Source organism: Crocodylus porosus, unplaced genomic scaffold (assembly GCF_001723895.1).
Source record: "Crocodylus porosus isolate Cpor-Errol unplaced genomic scaffold, CroPor_comp1, whole genome shotgun sequence".
NCBI classification, from domain to species: domain Eukaryota; kingdom Metazoa; phylum Chordata; order Crocodylia; family Crocodylidae; genus Crocodylus; species Crocodylus porosus.
This window is the reverse complement of record NW_017728918.1, coordinates 106,262,253-106,287,599: the sequence shown is the minus strand read 5'-3', so window position 1 is coordinate 106,287,599 and position 25,347 is coordinate 106,262,253. Positions and strand designations below refer to the sequence as shown.

At 41.1% G+C, this 25,347-nt stretch overlaps 2 protein-coding genes across 3 annotated transcripts in view; one reads left to right on the top strand and one right to left on the bottom strand.

Moving 5' to 3' along the window:
• The window catches only part of MED23 (mediator complex subunit 23), a 57,735-nt gene extending 49,043 nt beyond the window's left edge, over positions 1 to 8,692 (top strand). For both annotated transcript variants that reach the window (XM_019538054.1, XM_019538052.1), the window contains 6 exons: positions 138 to 303; positions 802 to 874; positions 3,025 to 3,239; positions 4,701 to 4,821; positions 6,584 to 6,715; positions 7,415 to 8,692. In XM_019538054.1, the coding sequence (XP_019393599.1) occupies positions 138 to 303; positions 802 to 874; positions 3,025 to 3,239; positions 4,701 to 4,821; positions 6,584 to 6,715; positions 7,415 to 7,588 (881 nt within the window). In that variant the 3' untranslated portion in view covers positions 7,589 to 8,692. The remainder of the gene's footprint in view (positions 1 to 137; positions 304 to 801; positions 875 to 3,024; positions 3,240 to 4,700; positions 4,822 to 6,583; positions 6,716 to 7,414) is intronic.
• Positions 8,693 to 11,920: 3,228 nt separating this feature from the next.
• ARG1 (arginase 1) lies at positions 11,921 to 17,448 on the bottom strand. The gene is given in 6 exon segments (XM_019538051.1): positions 11,921 to 12,444; positions 13,988 to 14,124; positions 14,855 to 14,959; positions 15,578 to 15,672; positions 16,160 to 16,319; positions 16,946 to 17,448. Coding segments are annotated over 6 exon segments (861 nt in total). The 5' UTR covers positions 17,134 to 17,448; the 3' UTR covers positions 11,921 to 12,268.
• Positions 17,449 to 25,347: the final 7,899 nt, after the last annotated feature.

Genomic DNA, 25,347 nt, shown 5'->3' with positions numbered 1-25,347 from the left:
AATTTACAAGTGTTTGTCAAACACTTTGTTTTGTAATGCATGTAATTTGTTAACATTAAAAATATCTATGTGAAACTACTTCATTAACAATTTTATCAGTTTCCACATGAAAATTTGTTTTCCTTAATTATCACCACCCATGGCTGGTAAGTCACCCGGCCCATTTCCAAACTGTGACTGGAGATTTAATGAGTTCCCTAACCCAGCTGCCCATGCTCTCCATGTTACCTGTGTTGAACTCATGGCATTGACTGTTCCAGGGAAGGATGTGGGAAGCGCACTTCTAAATGTTGTGTTAAAAAGGTATGTTGAATGTGCAGAATGAAAACCTGAGCAGTACATACAGATTGCTAGCCCATTCTTTAAACTTTCTATTAAGGTTCCTTTTAATATCATTATCTTTGGGAGGCAAGAGGTACTTGTAATGGAAATCACTGTGAGAACCAAGACTAAAAAACTACGTGCTTTCAACCCCTGTGCCTGTATAGACTTGTGTGCCACAGTAACCATCCATATAATGGCCCTATGGAGTAGATGAAGGGAATATTTTATGTCAGTCAGGGTGACTTGTTCGGTTTGTGAAGAAGCCTTGCCATAACAGGATCTTTGAGAACCTAGTTGAGAAAGGAAGGGGAGAAACCTTCCAGCTCCCTCTCCTCAGTGCTGCAGACATGACGTTAGATTTGTTTCTTGGATCTCCAGGTATAGACCAGTACTTCTAGGTTAGAATTCAGCATGAGATGTTTTTGACTTTTCGGTAAATATGCTGGAACATGTATGTGTTTTATTTTTCACTTCTAGTCAGCCTTTGGTGCCAAGAGAAAATATCACAGCTTGGATGAATGCTATTGGACTGATTATCACAGCCTTACCAGTGAGTCCATATGTATTTTAAATTATAATGAACGAAGAAGTGAATTCATTCTTCTGTGAAAGGTTTTATAGATGGTTAGTGCTCTGAGAGTATCTTCTAAGGATTGGTGTGCCTGCAGTGTCTTTCTGTTAAACCTGCAATAGTTCTAAGAACCAATATAAAGTTTGTAAAGTAGAGGTGCACCAATACGTCGGTCAGATATTTGATTAGTACTGATATAAAGAAAATTGACTATATCGGAATTCGGTCTGATGTGGCCGATCATTTGACGGATAAATGCTTGTGCGCGCACACAGCCGCAGCGCAGCGCACAGGCAGCAAGGAGCAAAATGCAGCTGGTAAGTGTGTTGTGGTGGACGGGGAAGGGGCGTGGGGGGACAGATCAGCGCCCCCGTGGTGAGGGAGGGGTTGGGGCAGGGCCTAGGGTAGGCACTGCCCAGCCCGGGCGGGGCACTGGATGGAGCCTCTGCTTGTTTGGAGGGTGCAGGGACTGGGAGCAGCTCCCACTGCTTTGCATGCCCTGGGAGGGCACAGGGATGTGGGGCATTTGCCCCTAGATCTGTGTAGGGCAGGCTGCAGCTGGAGCCAGGGGCCACGCCAGGCTCTTCCCAGCCGGGGCAGGTGTGGGGGGGCTAGCCCGTGTTGCACTCAGAGCAGGTGGTGGTGCTGGGAGCGGGGCTCCGTAGCTCCTCCATAGTCCCTCTTGCAGCACTAGTGCAGCCCCTAGCCTGCAGCTGCAGCACCCTGCCCTGCACAGATCCAGGGGCACAAGTCCCCCCCCGGGGTGTCCTGGGGTGCACGCGGGAGCGGGAGCTGCTCTCCCTCCCGAGATGAGCCATGGCTCCATCCCCTGCCCCATCCTGGCTAGGCAGCACCTATCCCAGGCCCTGCCTCACTCCCTCCTTCACCACTGGGGCATTTATCTTCCCCACCCCCCACGCCCCTTCCCTCCCCTTCCACCACAACAGACTTAGCAGCTGGAAACAGCCTATCAGAAATTGGATCAGTATTGGCCAATATTCCTTATAAATCGGCTGTCAGTGCACCCCTATTGTAAAGCATCTTTGATCCTTCAGCATCTGACAAATCCACCCTTGGATTTTTCCAGGACAGAGGAGGAAAGGGAACCCTGATGTTTTTTTACAGACTTGTCTCCTCAGCACCTAGGGATGAAGTCATTTCTATATAGTAAATACAAAAATATGCCTAGTTCAATATTAAGTTTGAGGGGTTGATCCATGAAATCAGAAGTCCCCCAAGATAAGGTTTCTGTTGCAACATTAACTCTTCTTCAGCAGTGTAGCGACACAGCCCCCCCCCCGGGGCCCAGAGACAATGGCAACATCCAGTTTCCTGCATGCTGCTGGTGTAATCATGATTGCATTGCTGCCAGTGGCAGCCACTTTTTCACACCCACAAATTTGTTGTCACCCTGCCCTAGTTAGTTGCTGCTCCTCTTTTTTACATCTTGTATCCTTTGACAGAATAGCTTAAATAGTCCAAAGGAAATTTAGCATTTAATAAGGAAAACAAGAAGAGAAAAATATATGCAATGTGAGTTAACATTTCAGAAGAAACTTTTGTTAATGTACCGATACAGTATCGATTTATGGTAATCTTCACTGTATGAATATTTTAAGTTGTATTTCTCATTTTCCCAACTTTTCCCCACCTAACCCCTTTCCATCTGCCCCATTAAAGTAATTCCCCCAGTCGCTTGAGACCATAATTGGCTTCTTGTTTCCCCACTGAAAAAAAAAAACTTTTTAACTGAATCTACAAAACCCTTCATGCTTTCATGGCTTCCTTCACGGATTCCAAATGTTCTGTTTTATTTTCCTTAGTCTCCAGTTTCCATTCCTGATTTGTGCCTCCCTATACCTGGAGGAGTTTTTCCCATTGTCTTTCACCAAGCCTCTCCTTTTAACCGTCACATATATTTCTTTAAACTGTGTGCTCAAACAGTTTTCTTATTAAGTGTTTCCATCCAGTCTCTCTTAAACTGTGGACGTCTCATGTTTTATGCTTGTCTTGACTCATTTGGAAAGCTCGGTGTGCATTTAAGAGTGTTTTACAAATATTTACAGTTTACAGCAATATGAGTCAGGTGGGGAAGAAAGCTTTGCTGTTCTCTTTTTTGTTTTGGGCAGGAGCCATACTGGATTGTCCTCCATGATCGGATTGTGAGTGTTATCAACAGTCCCAGCTTGACATCAGAAACAGAGTGGGTTGGCTACCCATTCCAGCTGTTTGACTTCACAGCCTGTCATCAGTCTTACTCAGAAATGAGCTGTAGCTACACACTGGCATTGGCACATGCTGTGTGGCATCATTCAAGTATTGGCCAACTCTCCCTCATCCCAAAGTATGTATAGTGGGTGCTGTGTCATTTAAATTACATTTTAAAATTCTGTGCGTATTTTAAACAGAAAAACGGTATATCCAGTTTGAACACAAAGTGTGTATATTTTTGTCTTTAAAATGGTAGCCTTAGGGCTGTAATTAGGGTTATAATTTAAGGCATGTTCCATCTTGTGTAGATTGTTTTGATTTGGCTTTCTTCATTCAATTTGGCTTCTGATAATAACGAAATAGAAATATTCTTAATTCCTCTATTATAATTGGGTCTGTGTAGCTTTGTCTTTGATCTGTATGTGTAACATCTGTCTGTCACTGAGATGCATTTGTAAACTAATAGCCATTGCAATTTGGGGATGTTTTTGTGTTGGAAAGTACCATATCATTTCCTACAATCTTTCCAGTTCCTCTTTTAAAAGTCCTTCTTGAGTTTATAGTTTTCTTTGAAGTATTTTTGCCAATTAGTAGTGATACCAGTTGAATGACTTAGCACCATTCTTACTATGCAAGAGGCCCCATTTGACTCAACTTTTCTTAATTGAGCCTCTGCTGTTCTTTTTATCATTGGGACAGTATGGATTTATCAATAATGAATCTCAGCAGAAGTACTCTAAGAGCTTTACTGAAATTGCAAATACTCCAAGTATTCAGCTGTTTTAAACAGGAGCACCTGATATGGCTAGTAGGAGAGATCGAAACACTGGTTGAAAAGTATAGGATTTTCTTGTTGTGGAAATCCTCAATCTGAAGTGGACCCAGAAAAGCCCAAATGAAGTCATACATTTCTGAACTTGAGTGTCCATAATATTTCCTATCGAATGTTGATAAATTATTATTAGTATTATTTGTTCGTAATAATAACTATAGCATTTAGAAACCATAATCACAGAACAAAACCCACTGTGATGGGGTTTATATAAGCAATGAAAACCAACTTACAATCCAAGGGCATTTTTACACATGTAAGCATTGTAGTACTGGGCACTTTGAAAAGAGCCTGGTACTGCAATGCTTGCAGTTGTATAAGCAGCAAAATGTGCATCAGCACTGAGAAAATGGTGGCAGTGCACTCTTGAACTAAAACACAGAGAAGGTGCTTTAGTTCAAAAGTGCACCGCTGCCATTTTCTGCTTGCTGACACATTTTGCTGCTTATACAACTGCACGTGACACAGCACAGTGTGAATCAGCTCCAATGAATCGAGTCTTCTCTGAAGCGGTGGATCTCCAGCATGTCACGGGACCAAAAAGTATGTGTATAAATGCCCCAACTGTAAAATGAAAAATGAAAGCTAGATGAATACAGATAAACATATGTGTGGAGGTACAAGAAAATGATGAGACTGCCTGTCATAGTCAAAATAGTGGGCAGTACTCTCAGCTCACAATTGTATCTTTTCAGTGATTAAGTTAACATAAAAATAAAATGTACAAAATAGTGATGAGTGTCCTGTCTTGCCATGTTCCAGATTCCTCTCAGAAATATTGATACCTATAGTGAAGACAGAATTCCAGTTACTTTATGTTTACCATCTTGTTGGTCCTTTTCTGCAGCGATTTCAGCAAGAGAGGACACGATGTATGATAGAGGTAAAATGTAACTTTTGCTCTGTTTTTTTTATAATTCTATAAATTTTATAATTTTTTTGTAATTCTAGCTTTTCTTTGATCTCCTAAAAACAGCAAAAAATCTGTTGTTATGTTTGCAGGTTTTCAAAATGCTCTGTACAAACATGAAACTCAGTGCTGGGTGGGAGCCCTTATCAGTTAATTGAAAATTGACTGAGTTTCATACAGAAAGAAGTATGTAGCATTTTAAAAAGTGTAAAATAGGTTCAAATACTTGACTTGTGCACTTGCTCTTCATCTTAGAGTGTGTTCACAGTACCTTACGGACAGGGCTGGTTGTACTGTTAAGATTGTCTAACACTTTCAAGTATAAGACCCTTTCCAGTTACTTATATTTTTCCATACTTAACCATTCCAGCTGGTATTTTTCATGTACCTGTCTACCTCAGCCTGATCATCATTTCATCTGATTTTAGTTCTATTTCTGATATTGGAGATTCTGTTTCTGATATTGTGATCAGGAAGTGTAACATTGTTTTGCCCATGCTTAAAAAAAATGATGACGTCATTTTTCACCAAGGTCAAATGCCTCAGTTCTTTTCAGTAGATTTGAAATTTGGCTGGGGAGTCACCCATGTTTCATGGAAGTTTTTTGATGTCACCAATGAGAACTTTGCCATGTTCAGTCTCTGAAAAGTTTCAGTTTTCACCTTCTTGGCAGAGACTTGTTATTTCAGCAGACAGCTTTTCTGTAGACCCCATCTGTACTACGCAAGCTGCAGCCCAGGTCTACAGGTAGCTAATTTCCTTGCAAATGCTTTGTGACATCAAGAACTGAGAGCATAGACATGGTCTCTCCTGATCTCCAAATGCTGCTCCTAACATCTAAGCAACTTGGATAAGGAGAAACAAACAAGGGTGGAATACAGAGAGGTGAAGAATTGTAAAAGGAGGTGCTCTCCCCCCTTGCTCTCACGGACTAAAAGAAATGAGAGACAGATTTGCAGGAAAAGCAGAGGATGCGTGAGGTTGCATATATAGGAGTCAAGGGAGAAGCGTTAAGCAGAATGTGCAGAAGGGAGCAGAGAAATAAAGGGCATATAGAGCTACCAGAACACAGTACCCTCCAAATCAGGGAATCCTTTGCTCTTAGCAGAAGACTGAAATATAGTGGGCAAACTGTGTGTCTCACATCTCTGTAGTGACTGATACAGAGAACAGATACAGAGGATAACAGCCTACCACAGTTACCAGTTTTGTTCATTCGCCCTGTCAGCTGTGGGGGCTCAGTCATGAGAGCTTGCTACTTGCCAGTGCAGGGAGAGCTCCTTGTACCAGCAGTAATTCATGCTCACACAATCACACCTCCTGCCACGCACATACAGCATGGCAGGAAGTGCGATTTGTGTGGATCATGCATCAGATCCCATGCATGTCTAGAGGGGATCCCATCGCACCTGCATGTCTTAAAGCTCATTACAGTCAATAAGTCTTAAACACGTGCTTTATTCTTTCCTGATTTTTAAAAAAAAATATTGGTTATTTCATAAAGAATAAACCAAAGTACTATAAATAGGATTTTTGAAAGACTATTATTCTGAATTTCCCGAGTGAGTGTCATGAGTTGTGTCTCTTTATTCAGATGGTAAGAATGTATTTAAATAGAGGCTCAAGTAAGAGCTATGTAAATGAGTTTTTCTTTCACAAAAGAATAAACTTAAAAATAAACATAAAATCTTAACGGTTGTCTAATCTTCTGTTTTGTTTCCTTTTATGGAAACAGATTGGAGTGGCATTTTATGAAATGCTTCTTGTGGTGGACCAGTGCAGTACACATCTGAATTACATGGATCCCATATGTGATTTCTTGTATCATATGAAGTACATGTTTACTGGTGACAGCGTGAAAGATCAAGTAAGTAAACAACATACTTGGATGATAAAAGGAAATTTCCTTTTTAATATATCAATTTATAACATAATATTTTTGTTTATGCTCTTACATGTAAAAGCACATCAAAACACTTCACAGCTGATTGGCTTGCATACATTAAAATCCATGTATCTATACCACTTCGTAGTTAAAAGATGTATGGAACCATATAATGTAGCTTATACTGAAATAAATTTCAGACAGCAAAGAAATTCTGAACAGAACTTGTTTTGTATTAAAGAAGGCACTAGGATGCAGCTATGTAAACACTTTTATAGTTTGCTACTTAAGGGTATTACCTATTCTATTTTAGTCTATGCTTCTCAAGTTTTTATTGTGAATTTCTGGTTCAAATAAGATGACCAAATTTCACCTGGTTTGGTTGGATAAATTTAAATCACACAAGGTTCACCATAAAGCTTCTTGTGCCTTTCTCTCTTTTTAATGCAATCTAGGCTAGTGGTAGTAAAAAGAGACAGTGCAGTGCTTATCTGGGCTGAACACATTTTACACATTTAGGAGGGGTTCTGAATAGAGATTCAGGGATTCATTTATGTGGTTATTTACCATAAATCTGTCTCAACATGCTTTTATACTACCATTTCCTTCATACAGTAGAAAAGTGTCACAGTATTTTGTTTACACAAGGCATTTAAGTGATCTCTCTCTCTTCTTTTATAGGTTGAGAAAATTATCTGCAATTTAAGACCAGCTTTGAAACTCCGTTTGCGTTTCATAACGCATATCAGCAAAATGGAGCCAGCTGCTGTTTCTCAGCAGCCCATGAACAGTGGTTCTCCAGCACCACAGCCTAGCCAGGTGCCTGTCAATGTTGCCTTGCCAGTAACACAGTAAAACAAGGCATAACACCGTGTTGCTTTAAAGACTGCCTTTTATATTGATTGAGATGGAACTTAATCAGACTTGATGTGTGGCACATGGTATCAGAGGGGAAGAGACAGTATAGAAACCACTGCTTAATTTGATTGATATGATGGATCTATCTAGTCAGATGCATTCAAGTCTTCCTATCTCTTTATATCAGAGACATGATTAGTTGCTGTATTTGTAACCATCCTGGTTCTCCATACTTCTGTCTATGTTTACCTGAGGCTATTCAGAGGTGTCTTTTGCTGAGGTAACTCCTCACCTTGCTTGCTTACTTTTAACTGAGAAGTATGGATCCCAAATGTATCAGATTATCTCTTCAAACCTTGGGACCTAATTGTAATAGGATAGACATAAAAGATGAATATTTTGATTGTAATTAGGCAGTACCATCAACATAACATCTTCACCTTGCTTCAGTTAATACCATTTTGAGATCAGTGGGACTGCTCATGGAACAGGGTCCCACTCATCTTAAATCAGGCACAGTCCAGTCCTAGATGTACATACCCCATTAACTTGGCTTCCTGCTCATGGAAAAAAAATGTTGTGGGGCAAAAATAATGGGTGATGTTCTTTTGATAAGATGAGCAAGTTTAGTCCCTGATCCAGGAAAGCATCTCTGATTAAGTCATTATGGCTGAAGTTGTAAAGTCTTTTTAAAGGCTTAACATGTCCAAGTGTAAGCAGTGAAACAGCTTACTGTCTTCATGAAAGCTATAGTTTTGATCTAGCATGATCCCTCAGGATGCTAGATTATTAGCTAAAATGGAACTGTATTTAAATCTATGGATTCAGTAAAGTTTTTTGCTGGTGGATGTTTATCTTTCCTATTTAGGAAACGGTGTAATTTTTATTAGTCAATCACTTTGGGATTTCTATATCTATATCCTATTTTAGATTTGTATAATACTTCATTCTTCAGCTTTTATTTGTGTGTGTACTATCAGTTGTTTAACAGGTATGATTTGATAATGAATGAAAAGTCTACTGAGATTTGTAAAATATTGATTGTGTTTGATGCATTTTAAACAGTTTTTAAAAATAAAAATGTCTAAAAGAATATAGCAATATTGCTTATATTAAGCATGGTAATTTGTTTGCCCTGAAAGTAAGGATTGGTCAAAACATTCAAGTTTCTCCAAGTCCTAAATCTTCACATTTACAACAGTACCAACTCAGATGGATCTCAGCAGACCACACAAGTTTAGATGAATTAAGCCGAAGCACTACCTCTTAATAAAAATCTGAATACTTTACAAATACTACCCATTCCATATATATAATTCTTTTACCTCAATTTACATGCTTAATACCGCTAGCAGATTTTTTAATTGGTCTCTCCAGTAATGGCAACTTCTGAGTTATGCATTAGTCCAAGGTCTTACCAAGTGCTTTGGTGTATGAATTGCCTTATCTATATCCAGCCTGTTGACCAAGAACTGTACTGCTTTAACAGTCCTCTTAACCATTCACTATTTAGTTTTATGGGTAGAATTACTGTCATCCTATTGGTATCATTCAATCCAGACATTTGAGGGAAAAGTTTGTTCTTGATATGTCTGAAGCAGTAGTCCTAGACAAAGTAAGATACCAGTCCTAGTGAGAGTGATGTCAGCGTTGTTTGGTTTGAGAACCATTTGATCTCTCATCTTAAGCATCAAGCTTTAAAAGAGTGGTTTGATTGTTTGCATTGTGGCTACCTACTGACATAAAAAGGCATGTTACTTTAAACTCCACACGCCCCTGCACCAAGCCCAGCACATGCCCAAAAGAAACAGCACGTTAGTTGGACCTGGCTCTCCCCAACATCTGTATAGATCAGGAATTTCAGCAGGGCTTTTCCAGCATTTTTAACTAATAGCTAATTGAAGTGCCAAAAAGCCCTGCTGAAGTGCACAGTCTATACAGATGCTGCAGAGGTTGCTCGAATGAATGCGCTGCCTCTTCCGGTAAAGTGCTGGTTTGGTTTGTTGTTTTTTTTTCCCCAATGTTCCTCGCTTTCGACTGAAAGCCCTGCATTTTCAAAGTTTTCCTTGTTTGCTTAGGCTTTAAATTGCTATCACAGCAAGGCAAAGTCATGTGTAATTTGTCATATATTTGGGGAACTGATGATTGATTTGTAAAACTGGAAGGTGAGGCACTCAGCTGCCAAGGCCATGGTAACATGAGTTAATGTTTGTAGGACTTGCATCATGAGATTTGAATGATGGATAGACAAACACCTGACTCAGGTTCTGCAGGAGGGAGAGTATAGAGCATGGTGCAGAAACATGTCTGGTTCACCCTTTTCCCCTACCCCTCAATATATGGGATTTTTTATTCTTGTAGATTTAATTAAAGAAAAAGCATCCAGTAAAATTTGAACAATTGTCTGTAATATGAAAGCCTAGTTGAGGCTCTGAAAAATGGTGAATTCAGTTTTTAGCCACCAGAGGGAGTTTTGTCTGATGCATTCCTGTTCTTTAATTTATACTATTCAATCTGCAGCATTTCAGTAGACCATGTTAATTGATCTTTTATTTATAATGCAGAGGGAGAACAACTGTTCTTCCTTCTCACAGAGGGTGGGTTATAATGCAATAGATTTACACTGCAGCAAAACAGGTTTAGTTTAAATCTCAGGAAAAAACTTCCTACCTCTAAAAATGTAGGACAGCGAAACAAGCAGCCCTTGGAAGTTTTGGAATCTCCTTTATTGGAGGTTTTCAAGGACAAGCTATATGGCCATTTATCTTGGATGGTTTAGGAATAGCCCTTAAGGTGGTTGGACTGGATAATCTTTGACAATCCTTACAACCCCATGACTGAAACATACCCACTAAATAGGGCTGTGCGAAACAGCACCATTTCGTTTTGACTTCCATTTCACCATTTTGAAAGGACAATGTTTCATTTTGTCATTTCGTTTTGTCGTCTCCTGCCAAGTTTTAAGGAGACAGGTGAAGAGATTTCTGAGAAACTGCACCTCAAACAATTGAAAGGAAAACTCGAATTGCTTGCCAGCCGTGGCAGCCTCCTGTCATGCACACACTGATCCAGGTGCCTGCACCCCCAGAAGGAGTCCAGCACAGCCCTGCAGCCCTCTCGGGTGCGAGCCCCCAGATCTGCGTGCAGGATGACAGGAGGTTGCCACCGGGGACCTGCACTGAGCGCAGCCTGCACCCAGCACCGAGAAGATTCCTGTTGCTGCAGGATGACAGGAGGCTGTTGCTGCTACCTGGAGCCAGTGGCAGCAGCAGTCTTCCCGGTGCTGGGCCTGCGCTGTGCCCAGTGCCAGTCCCAGGTGGCAGCAGCAGCCTCCTGTCATCCAGCGCACAGGCCCAGAGGCCCGCACTCCTGGGGGGGGCTGCGGGGCTGTGCCAGACTCCTCCTGGGAGTCCGGGCCCCCAGATCACACGGGACGACAGGAGGCTGATGCTGCCAGCTGACACCAGTGCTGGGCACAGCCCATGCCAAGCACTGGGAAGACTGGTGCTGCCACTGGCCCCAGCCAGCAGCGACAGCATGCTGTCATCCCATACGCAGGTCTGGGGGTCCACAGCCCGCAGGAGGCCTGTGGGGCTGTGCCAGACTCTTCCCGGGGGGGTGCGGGCTCCCGGATCTGCACGGGGGATAACAGCAGGCTGCTGCTGCTGCCGGCTGGGACCGGTGCTGAAGCCAAGCAAGCCCAGCTTTGAAACTTGAAACATCTCAAAACTTTTGAAACGTTTCAAGTGCTCTCATTTCATTTTGAAGCTATTTCAAAGACTTGTTTTGTTTCTCTTCGATTTTGCTGATTCAAGCTCAAAATGCATTGAAACAGCTTCAAAACAAAACACCTGGCAAAATTTCTACTAAACAGTCATGAAAATATTTCCCAAAGCCAGTTAATGTATGTTAAACTGTAAATCAACGTAAGTAATTCCTTACATATTTTGACTCAAGTTTTAGTAAGCTAGGAAGTGAGTTTTCGTAACATTTTGGTAGTGTTGAAGTGATGTAGTTATGATGGTCCAGGAAATGCATGATTTTCTGTGGATGATATGTTTTATTGATCCAGCTGCATGGTTGGGAGGGATTTAGACAAGCTTTCAGGTCTCAGTACACTTCTGCAGACCACAGGCCCTATACCTGTGATATCTGAAAGTTTGTCTGAATTTCTCCCAACTATGCAGCTGGTTCAGTAAAAGATACCACCCAGAAAAATGCTTACGTATCTTTTCATAATGTTTCCATTGTTGCTTACAGCATTGTGTGTTTGGACATGTGGAAGTTTGCTGCAGGTTTTTTTTAGTGCTAACAGTTTTCAGATTTTTGCAAGCAATTGTATTCATGACCAAAGAAAACTGTTCAGTGCTTAAACATACATTTCCATTTTTTAATGAGTCTTATAAGAAAGTAACTAAGAGAAGGACCAGTAAAATGAACATGTGATTTACAGCCATGGTATATAAATGGTTTGACTTGACACTTACTGTTTGTATGAGAAATTGTATGTGATCACCTCTGTTGCCTAACATTTCCAGGCTTTATTAGCATCTCATTGTTTGGGGCACAAAGAGAGACTTATTTCATGCTTCAGGTCATCAAAGTTGTCCATAAAAATAAGTAACTGCCATTGTATTTTAATACTAAAAAAACACAATAGAATATAATTGAGACTGTTCAGATGAATGTTTGTGGCTGGGGAATAGAGTAACGGGAACTATGAGAGCCTTCTCACATTGCTCTAAAACAGGACAAGATCATGGCAATAGCTGTGTTCACTGTTGAATTAACTTCTTCCTGTGTCTTCCCACAAGATGGATTGATCTCCATCATATCTACTGCTGAGAGCAATCCTGTAATTTTAATAAAAGTTTTACTCAAAAAATTTAATTTGATTTATAACTTTCTTTTCAATGTGAGGAATTCCAGAGTCAGTGCTGTTTCAAGGTAACATGCATTTTTCCCCCTTTATACTGTCTTTGTTAAACAAAGAGTGCAAACAGAAGTAACAATTGGAATGTTTCAGGCCACCTGTATAAACGTATTGCCTTTTGAAACACTACCAAAGTGGTCAAAGTGCTCCAGAATAGTACCTCCTTCAATGAAGCACTACTTTGGACCTTTTAATTTTGTCACTTGTGCACAAGAACATGGAGGGAGAGCTTTCTGCTGTCCAAGCTACCAGGTTCCACTCCAGGTCCCAGGATGCTGCTAGTTTTCTGCTGAGACACCCTCCCCATCCCTCTACCAGATCCACTGCTTCCAGAGCTGGGCTGGAACCAGACTCCCTTCCCTGCCAAATCCTGGGGCCACTGCAAGAGTCGGGGCCTTCCAGCTCCAAGCCTCTCTACCTCTAAGAGGAAAAGTTTGGGGGATTTGGAGCTTGGGATTCTAGTAGTATCCCAACTGGGAAAAGTGGGATCCTGGGATGCCCCCTCAGTCCTTACCTCTTCACTGTAGTGCTCTGTGTTCTCCCTTACCTTCCACTCTCTCTGTGGAGGAAGGGGGAAACAGAGCCACAGACTCCTGCAGCCTTTTGAAACAGGCATGTGCCCCCTAGCTGAAATAATTATTTTGAAAATGCTCCCAAGTGTATCCCACTTGGAAACATTTCCACAGTAACTTGTCTGCATCCTAAGGCACTGCAGCTAGTACCGAACAATTTCTGCTCTAGGGCAAGATACTTAGGGTTAAGGTTTTTCTTCTCTGCTCCCCTGCTGGATGCCAAAGTGCTGGTGTTAGGGAGCCAGTTATGACTCCATCATTTTCATTTAAAGACTAGTATAACTTGCGCCAACTTGCTGAGTTCCTAAGGGCTCAGAAGCCACTTTGGCCACTGGTAAAATCACAGGTGCAAGAAGCCAATGTTTCAGCTTGCTGGCAAGGGCGGTAACCAAGCAATGGTTCATCAAATGGAGACTGATCACCCGAGTGGAGCAGAGAGGCTCATCAGAAGGATCACATGACAGAGGGCTCTGGAAGTGATGACTGTCATAGCCTGCTCTAATTGCTGTCTTGCCAACCAGAACAAGAAGGCAAGTTTGCAGAAAAGAAGTAATGGGTCTTAGGACCTGGAAAGGAGCAACCAAAGCCCACAAGAGGTTTGAAGAGGTGAGGAATCTGAAAGTGAGGCTTTTGCATGCAGCTGCCTGTGGGATTGTTTCTTTTTTTTGCTTCGTCTAATTCTATTGTGCTTTCCTCTGAATGTGTATGATACACATGTGCTATTTGCAAGGCCTCTCCATTCTTTTCTGTAACTGGTCAGTGTTCCCAAAGTGTTCAGTTGTGAGCTGGTGTTACCTGTGCACCCTGGGAAAGATGAGCTCAAGCTGTCAGGTGCTGAAATTCTGAATGTTGAAGATAAAGCTGGATGCTTTGTCAGGTGTGAAATTGTACCTGTTTTATAAAGTTCTTCTGTCATATACATGCCCTCCCTAAAAGTCATTCCTCCAGGAACAGAGGTGCCTGTAGCTGGTGTCAGAGAGGGTTCCAAGCCATCAACATCAAAACTTAAGTGAATTGGTCTCTTCTAACTTGGGGAACAAGAAAACAGAGTTAGAACATCTGTGTGCAGGAAACTTTGAAGTGGTTCTCTGAAAATGTTCTTTGCAAGTTGGAAAAACTTAAAACCTCTCCATTTAACTTTCTTGTGCCCTACTTGGAAAACATCTACATTTGGCACAGAAGTTATAAAATGTAGGGTTCTGGATGCCGTCATGGTGCAACAAAAAAAAGATTGCTAATTTTATGCAGCATTTGTCTACTTTTGAGAAGTGATTGTAAAACATCTGGTAATGTGCATCAGGGCTGTAGGAAAGTAGAGATGGGGAGAACTTACTGGATCTGTCCCTCAGATTAGAATATTTTAAAAATAAAACAATTTAAATATAATCACAACAAACACGATGTGTTTTAAATGTACACAAATCAAAAGAGTTTTAAAGGGACCTCAGGTGATAAAGCCAACAATATTAACAAGTTCATAACTGTCAAGGCAGAAAAACTGTCTGACTTGTGTTCAGATTACTGTCAGTAGATACAATGTCTGGCTTGTGTTTGCAAATATTTGACTGAGCTGTATTCCAATATCCAGTAGTCCTATTAATCATACATATTGCAGACTTCTGCTGTCCTGAAACAAGTTTATTCTACCATTATTCATGCTACATCCCTGGAGTTCACTGGTGTCATCCCCAATCACTTCTGCAAATGGGTAATGTAATTTTTACCCTCACTAATAAATTATACATTCTGTTTACTTACTTGGCTAGCAAATAGCTAAGTGTTTCCTCCATCACCTTCCCAATCCTGAGTTTATCTACTTCACTCATTGAATAGCACTTAATGCCCAGAGATTTCACAATGCAGCTGAAAGACATACAAATGATTAAATAAATTTAAATTGCTTTTCGACATTGAATAAATGTGTATTGTCCTTAAATGTTTACCTTTTATCAGAAAGCTAAGTGCAAATATTTTAAGTGATCTTACATTTTTATTCTGCTTACAAATTATGATGGAGTTATTGGGGCAGGGGGATACATATTCACTTTATAGTCAAGGGCTTAATTTTTTTAAGTGCTTAAGGGGATATTTAATACCTTAGATCTAGATCAACTATGTTTGAAATGTGTATCTAATGGTTTGGGGTTTGGCTGCATTAAGTCAAAATGATGCCTAAAAATCTGTCTGTGTGCTTAAGCTTGTTTTTTAATTCTTTTGTAATAGATGTATGAAATTGGTGTATTCATACAAGTGCTGGTTTAGACATACAGGGAGGATATGAGGGAAATATCAGAAAAGCAGCAGCAGTTGCTTGAAGACCCTTTTTTTTGCCATTGCAGCAGCAGATGTCAGAATGGAAGAGCCAGGTGATTTGAGGAGGAAAAGGAAGGAAAGAGGCAAGGAAGAGCTGGGATGTCTAGGAGATAAGGGGGACCATACTGAAAGAACAGACTGGGCATCAGAAGGTGAAACTAGACTCACTGTTCACCAGGGTCCACATCTCTCAGGCCAATATATACAATGTCCTTAGCAGACAGGCAAGGAGTTACCCACGAGAATCCTGGAACATCAGGCACCTAAGAAGTTCATAAGAACAGGTTTCATTTTTCACTCCATTACAGCACAGAATCCAGTTTTGTGCAAAAAGGTGCAAAGCAAGCTTCTGTTCAGTGCAATTATTCATGTCTCTTTTTGTTTTGGTTTTTTTTGCTTAAAGCCCTGACTACTTGAAAACCACTGATGTATGAGTGTACAACAGTCAGAAGTGTTGAGATGAGGCTGAAAAGGAAAAGTAGTGCCAGAGAAAACTTGCTTGAGGCTGGGGGATGCCCGCAGTCCCAGCTGGAGGGTTCAGTGTAGGGACAAGGAGACTTCTAGTCCTTCTTTTGCATACAGAAGTGAGGCTGGTCTGGTTAGGGAGCCCAGGTTCTGCATTTATGAAGAAATAGGTAGGCAGTTTCTAAATGTAACAATGGTGGTCAGGGAGAGTAGAGTGTGATCTTGACCCATCCTACCCACTTGTGATAAGATCCCAATATAAAGAGTTTGTGATGATTGCATTACCTTGTCCTTCAGTTCCTTTATGAGGAAAGCCATGGGCTGCCCATGCAGGTTCCCGCTTGGAGATGTTAGTGGTGTGTTAATGTCAGTGTGGGCATCAAACCAAACCAAACCAAGATCTGCGTGAACTTTTTGATGCCACGAGATGGTTCCTATTGCCAAACTGCATAAGCAGAGATGGACATAAACACAAGAGATAAGCAGTGGAGCACAGGTAGCATGGTTTCTGTTATGGATCAAAATGACAAAGCTTTTTGTAATGTTGTAAATATTCCCCAAGTATAGCATTCTGGAATGAGAAATGCCATTTTCTTTTGGTTTACTTACAAACATATGGCACTTAAGGAGATCCCTCACTTTCTTGAAGTTATGTATGTGATTGGATGGTTCAAAGTTTTAAGGCCTGAGGTGAATCAGTAACAACCTACTTTGTCCTCCTTGGGAATACTTGCAGTCTATAAAGTTATGCAATATGTAAGCATTCATAGGACTGTCCCAAATCTCTACAACACTCCAAGGTGTATCAGTGATGGAGTAAGCGTCCTCTGTAAGTTTTTTAAAAGTGAATACAACTGGACAGGAGACAGCCTTGTCTGCATGGCTGAACTTTTTATTTCCCCGTTGTCTTAAAGAGAGTTTGCTGTATGGAAAGTTGTTGACTTAGTTTAACAGACAGCTAGGCTTGAAGCCACACTGTAACGACTTAAATCAAGCAGGCGCTTCAGTAGGGAGCTTGTACTGTGCTGGAAGCCATTCATGCTTTTGTAAAAATATTGTCTAATAAACAACCTGTGATCCCCGCCAAGTATCAGACAGGTTCTTCTACTTTTCTTCACTTCCGCTACAGTATTCACTAGCTTCTCATTAGCCCTCCCAACAGATCTGGGATTTTTCACATTGTGACATGGACCATCATTGGGAACATCGTCAAACATCAGGTCTCCATAATCCTTGATGCCATACCCTGTAGTTAGCATGGCAGAGAGAATGTTAACAATAGCAAGTACATTATAACATTTCCTAGGCAATATTCCACAGCTAGTAATATGATATAAACAGCATTTATTTCATAAAGCAATTTTATGCTCAGATATGTGTAATGTCATTTTGCCTGAAAATTCATTTTTAACTTTACTTTTTTTCAGACTCTCAATTTGTAGCTAAGCCAGGACCATCCTGAAATATCTGGGTCGAAACAAATTTCCACCCCCTAAATAAATATCTATGAGATGGTCAAGTAGGGAAGATGAGAGAGGATCTTATCCTGGCTGCTACCTTAGGATCATAGGAAAGCAGGGCTGTAAGGGACCTCAGAAGGTCTAGTCCAGCCCTGTGCTCAAAAGGATCATCCCTGATTTAACCATCCCAGTCAAGCATCTGTCTAATCTGCCACTAAAAACTTCAAAGGATGGAGATTCCACAATTTCTCTTAGTAATCTGGTCCAATGTTTGATCACCCTCATAGCCAGAAAGTTCCTCCTAATCTCCAACCTAAATTTTCCCTGTTGAAGCTTGAGACCATTGTTCCTAGTTCTGTCCTCATTGATCACATCTCCATCTTCTCTGTAATCATCCATAAGGTATTTGGAAACTCTTACCAAATCTGCCCTCAGTCATCTCTTCTCCAAAATTAAATAATCTTAGTTCTTTCAGAGGAAGGACTGGTCAGCGGTCTGGGTGTTAACAGATGCAGATGCTCTGCCACAGAAAGGCCTCAAGTCAGTCATTCAGGGCCACATCCACAAAGGCAGTTGAGTACTGTGATGTTCAACATTGCAACACCTAAACTTTAGGTGCCTGAACCCCACTGGAGGAGCCACAGCTCTCAGTTGGGCATCTAAACTCCCTGTTCAAGGGGGAGAGTTAGCTGCCTCAGACTGGGATTAAAACAACCAGAATGCTCAACAGTTTAGGACCTTTCTACACTGACTAGCCAACAAGAAATGCTTAAGAAAGGGATGCATCTCAAATCTAGTCCTTCAGGAGCTTAGGCAATAAGATTCATAGCATTGAGCTCTCTTCTGCAAGTAAGTACCTAAATTGATCCTTTTCAAAGATGGAGGATCTTCTCTTTTGTAAAGCATTGGAAGAAGTACTGGTGGAGAGGTGACCTTCCTCATTTTTATACATTAGCCTAATAGGATATGGTAGTCCTGGGTTCAATTCCTTTCTCAGTCTGAGTGGGGTCAAATGTACTTCTCCCAGGAGAGTCCCCTAAACATTAGCCTACAAATCATTCTGGGCCAAAATCACACTCTCCATCTCTCCTGCTGTAGCTTAGGAAATAGCTGCTAAAAGAATTCAAGATTCACTGGGTGAGAGAGAGAGCCAGCAGGAGCATGACTGTAGCCTTGTAATGATGGCACTCACACAGCCTGTGGAAATACTCGACTCAACACGCCATCAACAGGAAGCTAAAATTCTTGCTGGCCAGGAACTGAAATATTGTACAAACCTGCAGGCACTCTTGCTACCCACTGTGCACCACCTCCCCCAACCCTGATATTTAGTCATGGGGGCTGAAAAAAATAGAGGCAAAAAAATTGCACAGATTCTTGGATTTGGGTAGCTCTATGCAAAATCAGAAACATATGGGCATATTTTTGTTTAATGATTTTTTTTAATTGAAGATGCTAACATCTAAGCAAATTATTGGCACACTTACAAATTAAAATAGCATCCTTCATCATTGCCCACTGGTTTCCTTTTGATAAGTACATTGTGCTATTAGTTTGTCAATCAAGCCAGCTTCCCTCATCACTGCTGGCCCTTCTTCCACTCCTTTCTGTACCTATTAATAACAAATACAATGTTAAATTCAGCAGCTCGGTTCTAGACAGCTAAATCAGAAACACACCTGGTTACAGCATAACTTAGATGAAACAGGGGACTATGTATAAATTTGCTGCCCTAAAATACTTGATTAGAAAGTAAAACAAATCAGGTAGCTCATATCTGATTTTCTGAAGTAGGCACTATGAGAGACAAGTCACAAAGATCTAGGCAGGAAATGTATTTAAGCCTCAAGCCTGAAAGCTGATCAGTGCAAAGCCCCCTTACAAGTAACTAGATTCTGCAAGAGGTCTGATGTACAGGTTTAACTGGGGGTGCTAACTGGGGTTTAACTTTGCAGAAGTCCAGGCACAGAAGATCTAACTGCAGGATTGGTGCTCTAGTGAGTATAGAAATCATCACAAAATTAAATTGCTATCTTTGAGAGTCCTGGACCTTAAAAGAACAACTCCCCAGACCTTTGTTTTAAAACCCCTATTAATCCTTTTGACCACAGTAGATGGTCAAGAATTCAATCTTGCAGGTGATTTCAGTGAAAAAGAGAAATTGAAGGAGGAGCTGGGTACTGTCGACATTCTTCTCTTTATTTACAAGAAAGTGAACGGTCTATTTTCCTAAACAAAAGATGACTCAGACAAGCCAGAGACACTTTTTCCTTGCTCTCAGCACCCAGACTCTTGCCACCAGCAGCCAGCCCAAAAGCTCTCTCACCAGGACTCTCAGGATCACATGCTATGCTTGTTCAAGCTGTGCTGGAGCTTACTTCTTTGCTTCTGTGGTGCCTCTGCTTGTTTCTTCTCCTGAGCTGTTTCTTACTTTAGCTAGAGAGCCAATGACACACTTTCTTTCCTTCCCCAGATTTTTTGAATTCTTAAGCAAACTACCTATCTCTTTATTTTGGGCAAAAGTACGTATTTGCTTTTGGCAGGGTTTGGAGAATGCTGCTGTTTAACTTCGTAAAGGAAAGGCAGCAGTTGGAACTATCAGTTTTAACCAGGCTTAATTCAGCCTCTGAAAGTATTGTACAGGTATAAAGCAGAATTTATTCTGAAAGAAGAAGAAAAATGTTATTCTCATGCTGTAGGAACTCTATTCTAATTTTCAGCTCAATAGAAAGTCTCCATCTGGGTCTGAACAGGCAGCTGCTAGTTCTATCAGCGAATAAAATGATCCGCTTTCACATCCAGCCACCTAGGGATTCTTACAAAGGTACCTCGAGTCATTTCAAAGAAAAGAAAATATTCTCCTATTGTATGCATTCTGTTCTGTACAAAATGCCTGAAAGCCTATGTCATGGATACATGGAAGAAAAAACAGTTCTGAGCGTAAGGAGATATTAATAACATGAAACAACTGGAGCACATCTTTTATCAGGCTAAGCTCGTTAGCGAAAATGATCACCTCATTTTCAACACCACGGCATCATTTCTGGTAATTATTTCATAGTGACTGTAGACCTTGTGAATGGTCGTGAAATTAAAAAGCTTCTCCAAATGTTGCTTTATAAGATTTAATGGGGGAACACACTTCAGCTGGCAAGGGGCTATGCACACAGATCTGGGCACGCAACTTCCTCTGACTTCTTTGATGTGCTCCACAGAGAGCAGCCGTTGGACCAGGTCCAGTCCATTTGACCGGACACATGCAGAGCTCTCATTCACTTTAATGCCCAGTTGCTTTAGAGGTAAGTTGGCTCCTTTACGTATTTCCTCATGAGTGGTAATTCCTAGAGGCCCAGCCGGCTAGGAAACTTGGCAGCAGGGTTGGAGGAGGGATTCATTGGTTTCCTTTTAAGTTTGTCTCCCACTTCCTCTGAAGTGGTCTAGCTTCAAGAAGAAAATTGCATTTCTCTTCTAACCCAGCTACAGAGCTGAACTGTCGCTGGGCTGCCTCATACTTTGAACTTTTAATTAAGATGCTGAAATAGAGATGGTCTGAATGCTCCCAAATCTGTACTTGAAGTACAAGGAACAATTTAAAGCAGACTGGCTGCCTTTGAAGTTCATGACTTACCCTCACAGGAAAAAGAGACTTAGGATGGCCAAGAAACCAAAGCAGAGTTAACTGGCTTCCCATGAACTGGGTTGAGGGATGTCCTCTCAGCAGCATTTCATGGCTGTCCAGCCCCTAGAAACAAATTGGCAGCTTGGCTCCCGAGAGGTAAAGTGTGATCATGTTAATGGTCTTTACTCCTGTGAGCAGTTGTTTGTTTTGACTTGAAGCTAGGATTACTTGAGTGATCAAAATGAAAGCTGAATGTGTTAATTAGGGAACATATGAAGACATGTGAGACAGCAGGATTCAAGGGAGGGTTCTCAAGGATCTGTGCAATTAAAACAACATATTTTATTAAAGTAACAGTAGCATCCAGAGATCCAGCAGGTACCTCTATGCTTCCCCCATAATGTACACATACACATTACTGTAGTATCTGAATAGCTCAGATTTTCATTCATTTACCCTTACAACACCTCAATAGGGAGTGGTGGTGCTACTATTCCCACCCCACATACAAGAAACCAATAGACTAAGACTTGCCCAGGGTTACATTGGAAGTATGTGGTAGGGACTTCAACCTGAAGTTGCCAGGTTCTGAACTTATGTCCTAACTGCTGGACCATCTATCTGTTGTATTAGGTTTTGTATAGGTACCTGGAGACAGTTCCTGCTCTAAAAAGTTTACAGTCTAAATCAGGGATGCTCAACCTTCATCCCATGGAACAAATGCAGCCCAGGAAGCCATGTCATCCAACCCAGAGGGCTCGACACAGGTCAGGAAATTTGGCAGTGGGGGAGCAGTGCCAGCTAATACTGCCACCCTTCCCTGCTGCCAACTCCAAGTCCCACACTGCAGGTTCGAGCCAGGCCATGATCCCTTCCCTGCTCCTGCCTCCCCCCCCCCCCAGTAATGTTTGTTAGAATTTTTGCAGGAATTTAACATGAAATAGACATAATCTACTCTCTGCAAATAATGTCACAGTTGAAACATGGAAGCTACTACCACAATGACTCATTCCAGGGCTCCAGTATCCTGTTTTTACCAGTACCACTGCTTCTAAAAGACTAGTATAGAACAATTGCCTGTATGGGACCCCAGCAGTTAGCAATATCATTTATGGCATGAAACAGGAATGTGTATGTCATATATACAAATTATTCTGTCCAGTATAGTTGACTTTTTGTTACCATTTTAAATGACTAATCCATTTCTACATCTCACAAATATCTTGTTCTTGGTGCTAGGTTGGGGCAAGGAGGTCCATTTAGGACTTAATTTGAAAAGAAAACATTTGTTCAATTTTAAGTATGTTGCTGTGTAATTCTTTGAGTATCCCAAGCTTTCAGGCACTGTGAATGAGGACAAAAGGGAGCTCCTGCTTTACCTTCTGTGTTTTTTTAACTTAAGCATTCCTATATTGCTTACATATTCACACAACACTTCTTGGATGTCTGAAAATCTCATAATGCACCTGAGAACCCAAACTCTCGTGTGTGCATGTACAAATAAGATGCTCTTGTAACACCCACATTATTGTACTTTATTGCTTAATTTTAAGTGTTCATCCAGAGACAGAAGGCACAGTTCATAGAAATGAGAGTAAATAATCTAGTTGGCTAGCTTGCAACTATTGTTTAAAATGCATAAAATAAATAAAAGCTCTAAATGCTCTTATGAACAAATATCTACTGGCTAAGGATGATGAAAAATATGCAAGCATAGAGCAGTTTTACTATCCTCCTGCGATGTCTTCATACTAAGATCAGAGATTTACACAGGTCCTTTTCACACTAACGTAATGAGCCTGTTGGTTATGAAACTTGCCTGAACTACATTTTTCCAACATTTTGTTTCTACAAGCAACATTAGATATAGTGAAGTAAAGACCTAAACCTCTGCTGAAAGTTATATAAAATCTAAATAGTAAATTCAGTGTGAAATGACAACATTGCCATATCTGTGAAATTTTTCTAGACCCCAAAAATTTAGAGGTGTGATTCCTATAGCTGCTGTACCTGAGGCACAGCATAAATATTAGGCACTGACAGCAGGTACTGTGCCAACTAGACACAGAATAAGCTGGTCATCACAGTAAAAGGTTTCCAACACAAAAGGGAGACAGAGTGAGAAGCAAAAGACCATAGGAAAGTCAGGAAAAGGGAGTAGCTTGATTTTTTTTCTTACTATTTCAAGTCTTTTTGTGAGCAGTGTGCAAGTGGTTAGTTTGTGTGGTGACCTTAAATGCCCTCAAGGATGTGCTTTGGCAAATAGAATGAGAAAGAAAAAAGAGACAAAAGAAGCACATCGCACATATAGAGACAGTGTTTGCAAGGCTGATTAAATTAATAAAAATACCATAGATTTTCCTTCACTCTGGATGCTGCTAACCCACTCATGCTCAGACGTAGCCTATTCCAAGTGCAGCAAGATGCTCCTAAAAACACAGTTAGTGATTAGGAGTGGGCAAACAGAACAATTGTTTAATGCTCCAGGCCATGGAGGACCATCCTAAGCTAAATTAATACAAGTCCTTAAATATGTAGCTGGGAGGAGGAAGGGGCCCCACAAGTTTGATGTTAGCTCTCTCTGAAGAGAACATGTTTTCTTTTTCGACTAGGTCAGGTTGTACTAACTTTCTTTTTAACTCCCAGGTAAATAAACTCCCTGGGGCCCAACAGGAGTTGCATCTTCTCTGTGAAAATGACTGTTTAAATATGAGTGGAGAAGGATTAATGATTTGGGAGAAGTGGTTGACTTCACATGACAAAAGACTTTCACTTAGGGCTTCAAAGCTAGAATTTGATCCTCCTTAATGAACATAATATTATCAACTTAGGGTGCATGCAATCATTCACCATACCTGGTCTACGTCCATGCAGCTTGCTTTACTTACTGCTGGGAGCTGAGCAGAGAGCCCAGTGTAAGTAACCCACTCAAGCAAATTAATTTAGATTATCATGACATCTGGGGGCAATTTAAGCTCTCTGCACACCTGTACAATTGGGCACTTACATTGATCTACCCTGGTTAGAGCAATCTAAGTGTAACTCCTGTGTGTACCCTCATGTATTCTTGTCTTTTTTCTCATAAGTGTGGCTGAGATGGTATTGCCGCAAGAACTAAGGTCAATACTTTCCAGCCTAAGGTTGGGCTCCTAAGTAACCCAAAAGGTTCTGAGCATCGACAGTCCTCTTTACAGTCTGCAACTCTTTGAAGTGTGTCTAAATGTGCAAAAGTCAGGAATCTCATTCTCAGTCTTGCAGTAGCAGGATCCCCCTTCTGCCCCCCACCCCCCATTTTACTGTTGTGTTTTGTTTCATATGGAGGAATGCATTTAGCTGCAATGCTTAAAATATACTGCTCTGAAAGAAGCGGTAACCCCTGGGGAAAAAAAATCATTTCAAACAGTAAGGAGGGGTGCTGGAGGGTATACCGTTTTGGTATTGCCCGAGGGGAAAACCCCTCTCACAAGCTGCCTGCTCTACTGACCCACCTCCTAGGAGTGGAGTAGGGGGATGGTAGAAAAGCTATACACGTTTGTCCAAGATCATTGTAAGCACACTTTGTTTGGATCTAGCTACGTTCAAAACTGCTCAGCCCCCTGAGTGGTAGTCTCATTTTGGAAAGAGGTTAACACACTCAATACTGAGCTCTTTTGAAAATCTACCCTATTATTTTTATGCACCTACTCTCACGGATCTCAGACCCAAGGGGCTGCAACTCTATTTATATTACAATGCCGCAAGCGAACAGCCAGGACTAAAAAGCAGATCTAGTAAAATACCTGCAGTCCAATGTAGCCAGAAAGCAGTGTTTTATGTGTATCTACCTGTCTAGACATACTTTGCAATATTAATGGTGCATTTACTTAGAAATAGATTGCAGAAATGAAATAATTCTTAACCAGACTAAACTGGCATGTTTCCTTAGGCATAGACATGAGAAGCAAATAATAGTCACTGTAGTGACTTCAAGTCATACCCTTATCCTCAGATGCCCCTTTTTAAAGGCCATTTGGAAACTTAAAGAATAGGCTTATGACAAGAGCCAAGTACATGGCAGGCTGAAAAGAAGATCTGTTTGTCTTCTTGAATGTGTGTGTAGGGTTGTTTCTAAAATATAGCTGAATTTGGTGACAGCAAAAAAGCCATGCTGCTTGCTGAACTAAAAAGGGGCCAGAAGCCATGCTGCTGTGAGTCTGAAAAATCTGCAGCTTTAAATGATTTTGGTGGGCTTTCATGTGCTTTGCTTTGCTTTGCTTTCCTTGGGAAAATTATCATTGGAGTTATATGGTAAGTTTGCCCTTGGGTGTTTGAGGTTTTTTTTCAGAAGAGCTGAGCACTCACAGCTTCTATTGGCTCTACCTAGAAGTACCAATAAAGAGACTTACAGTTGCTTT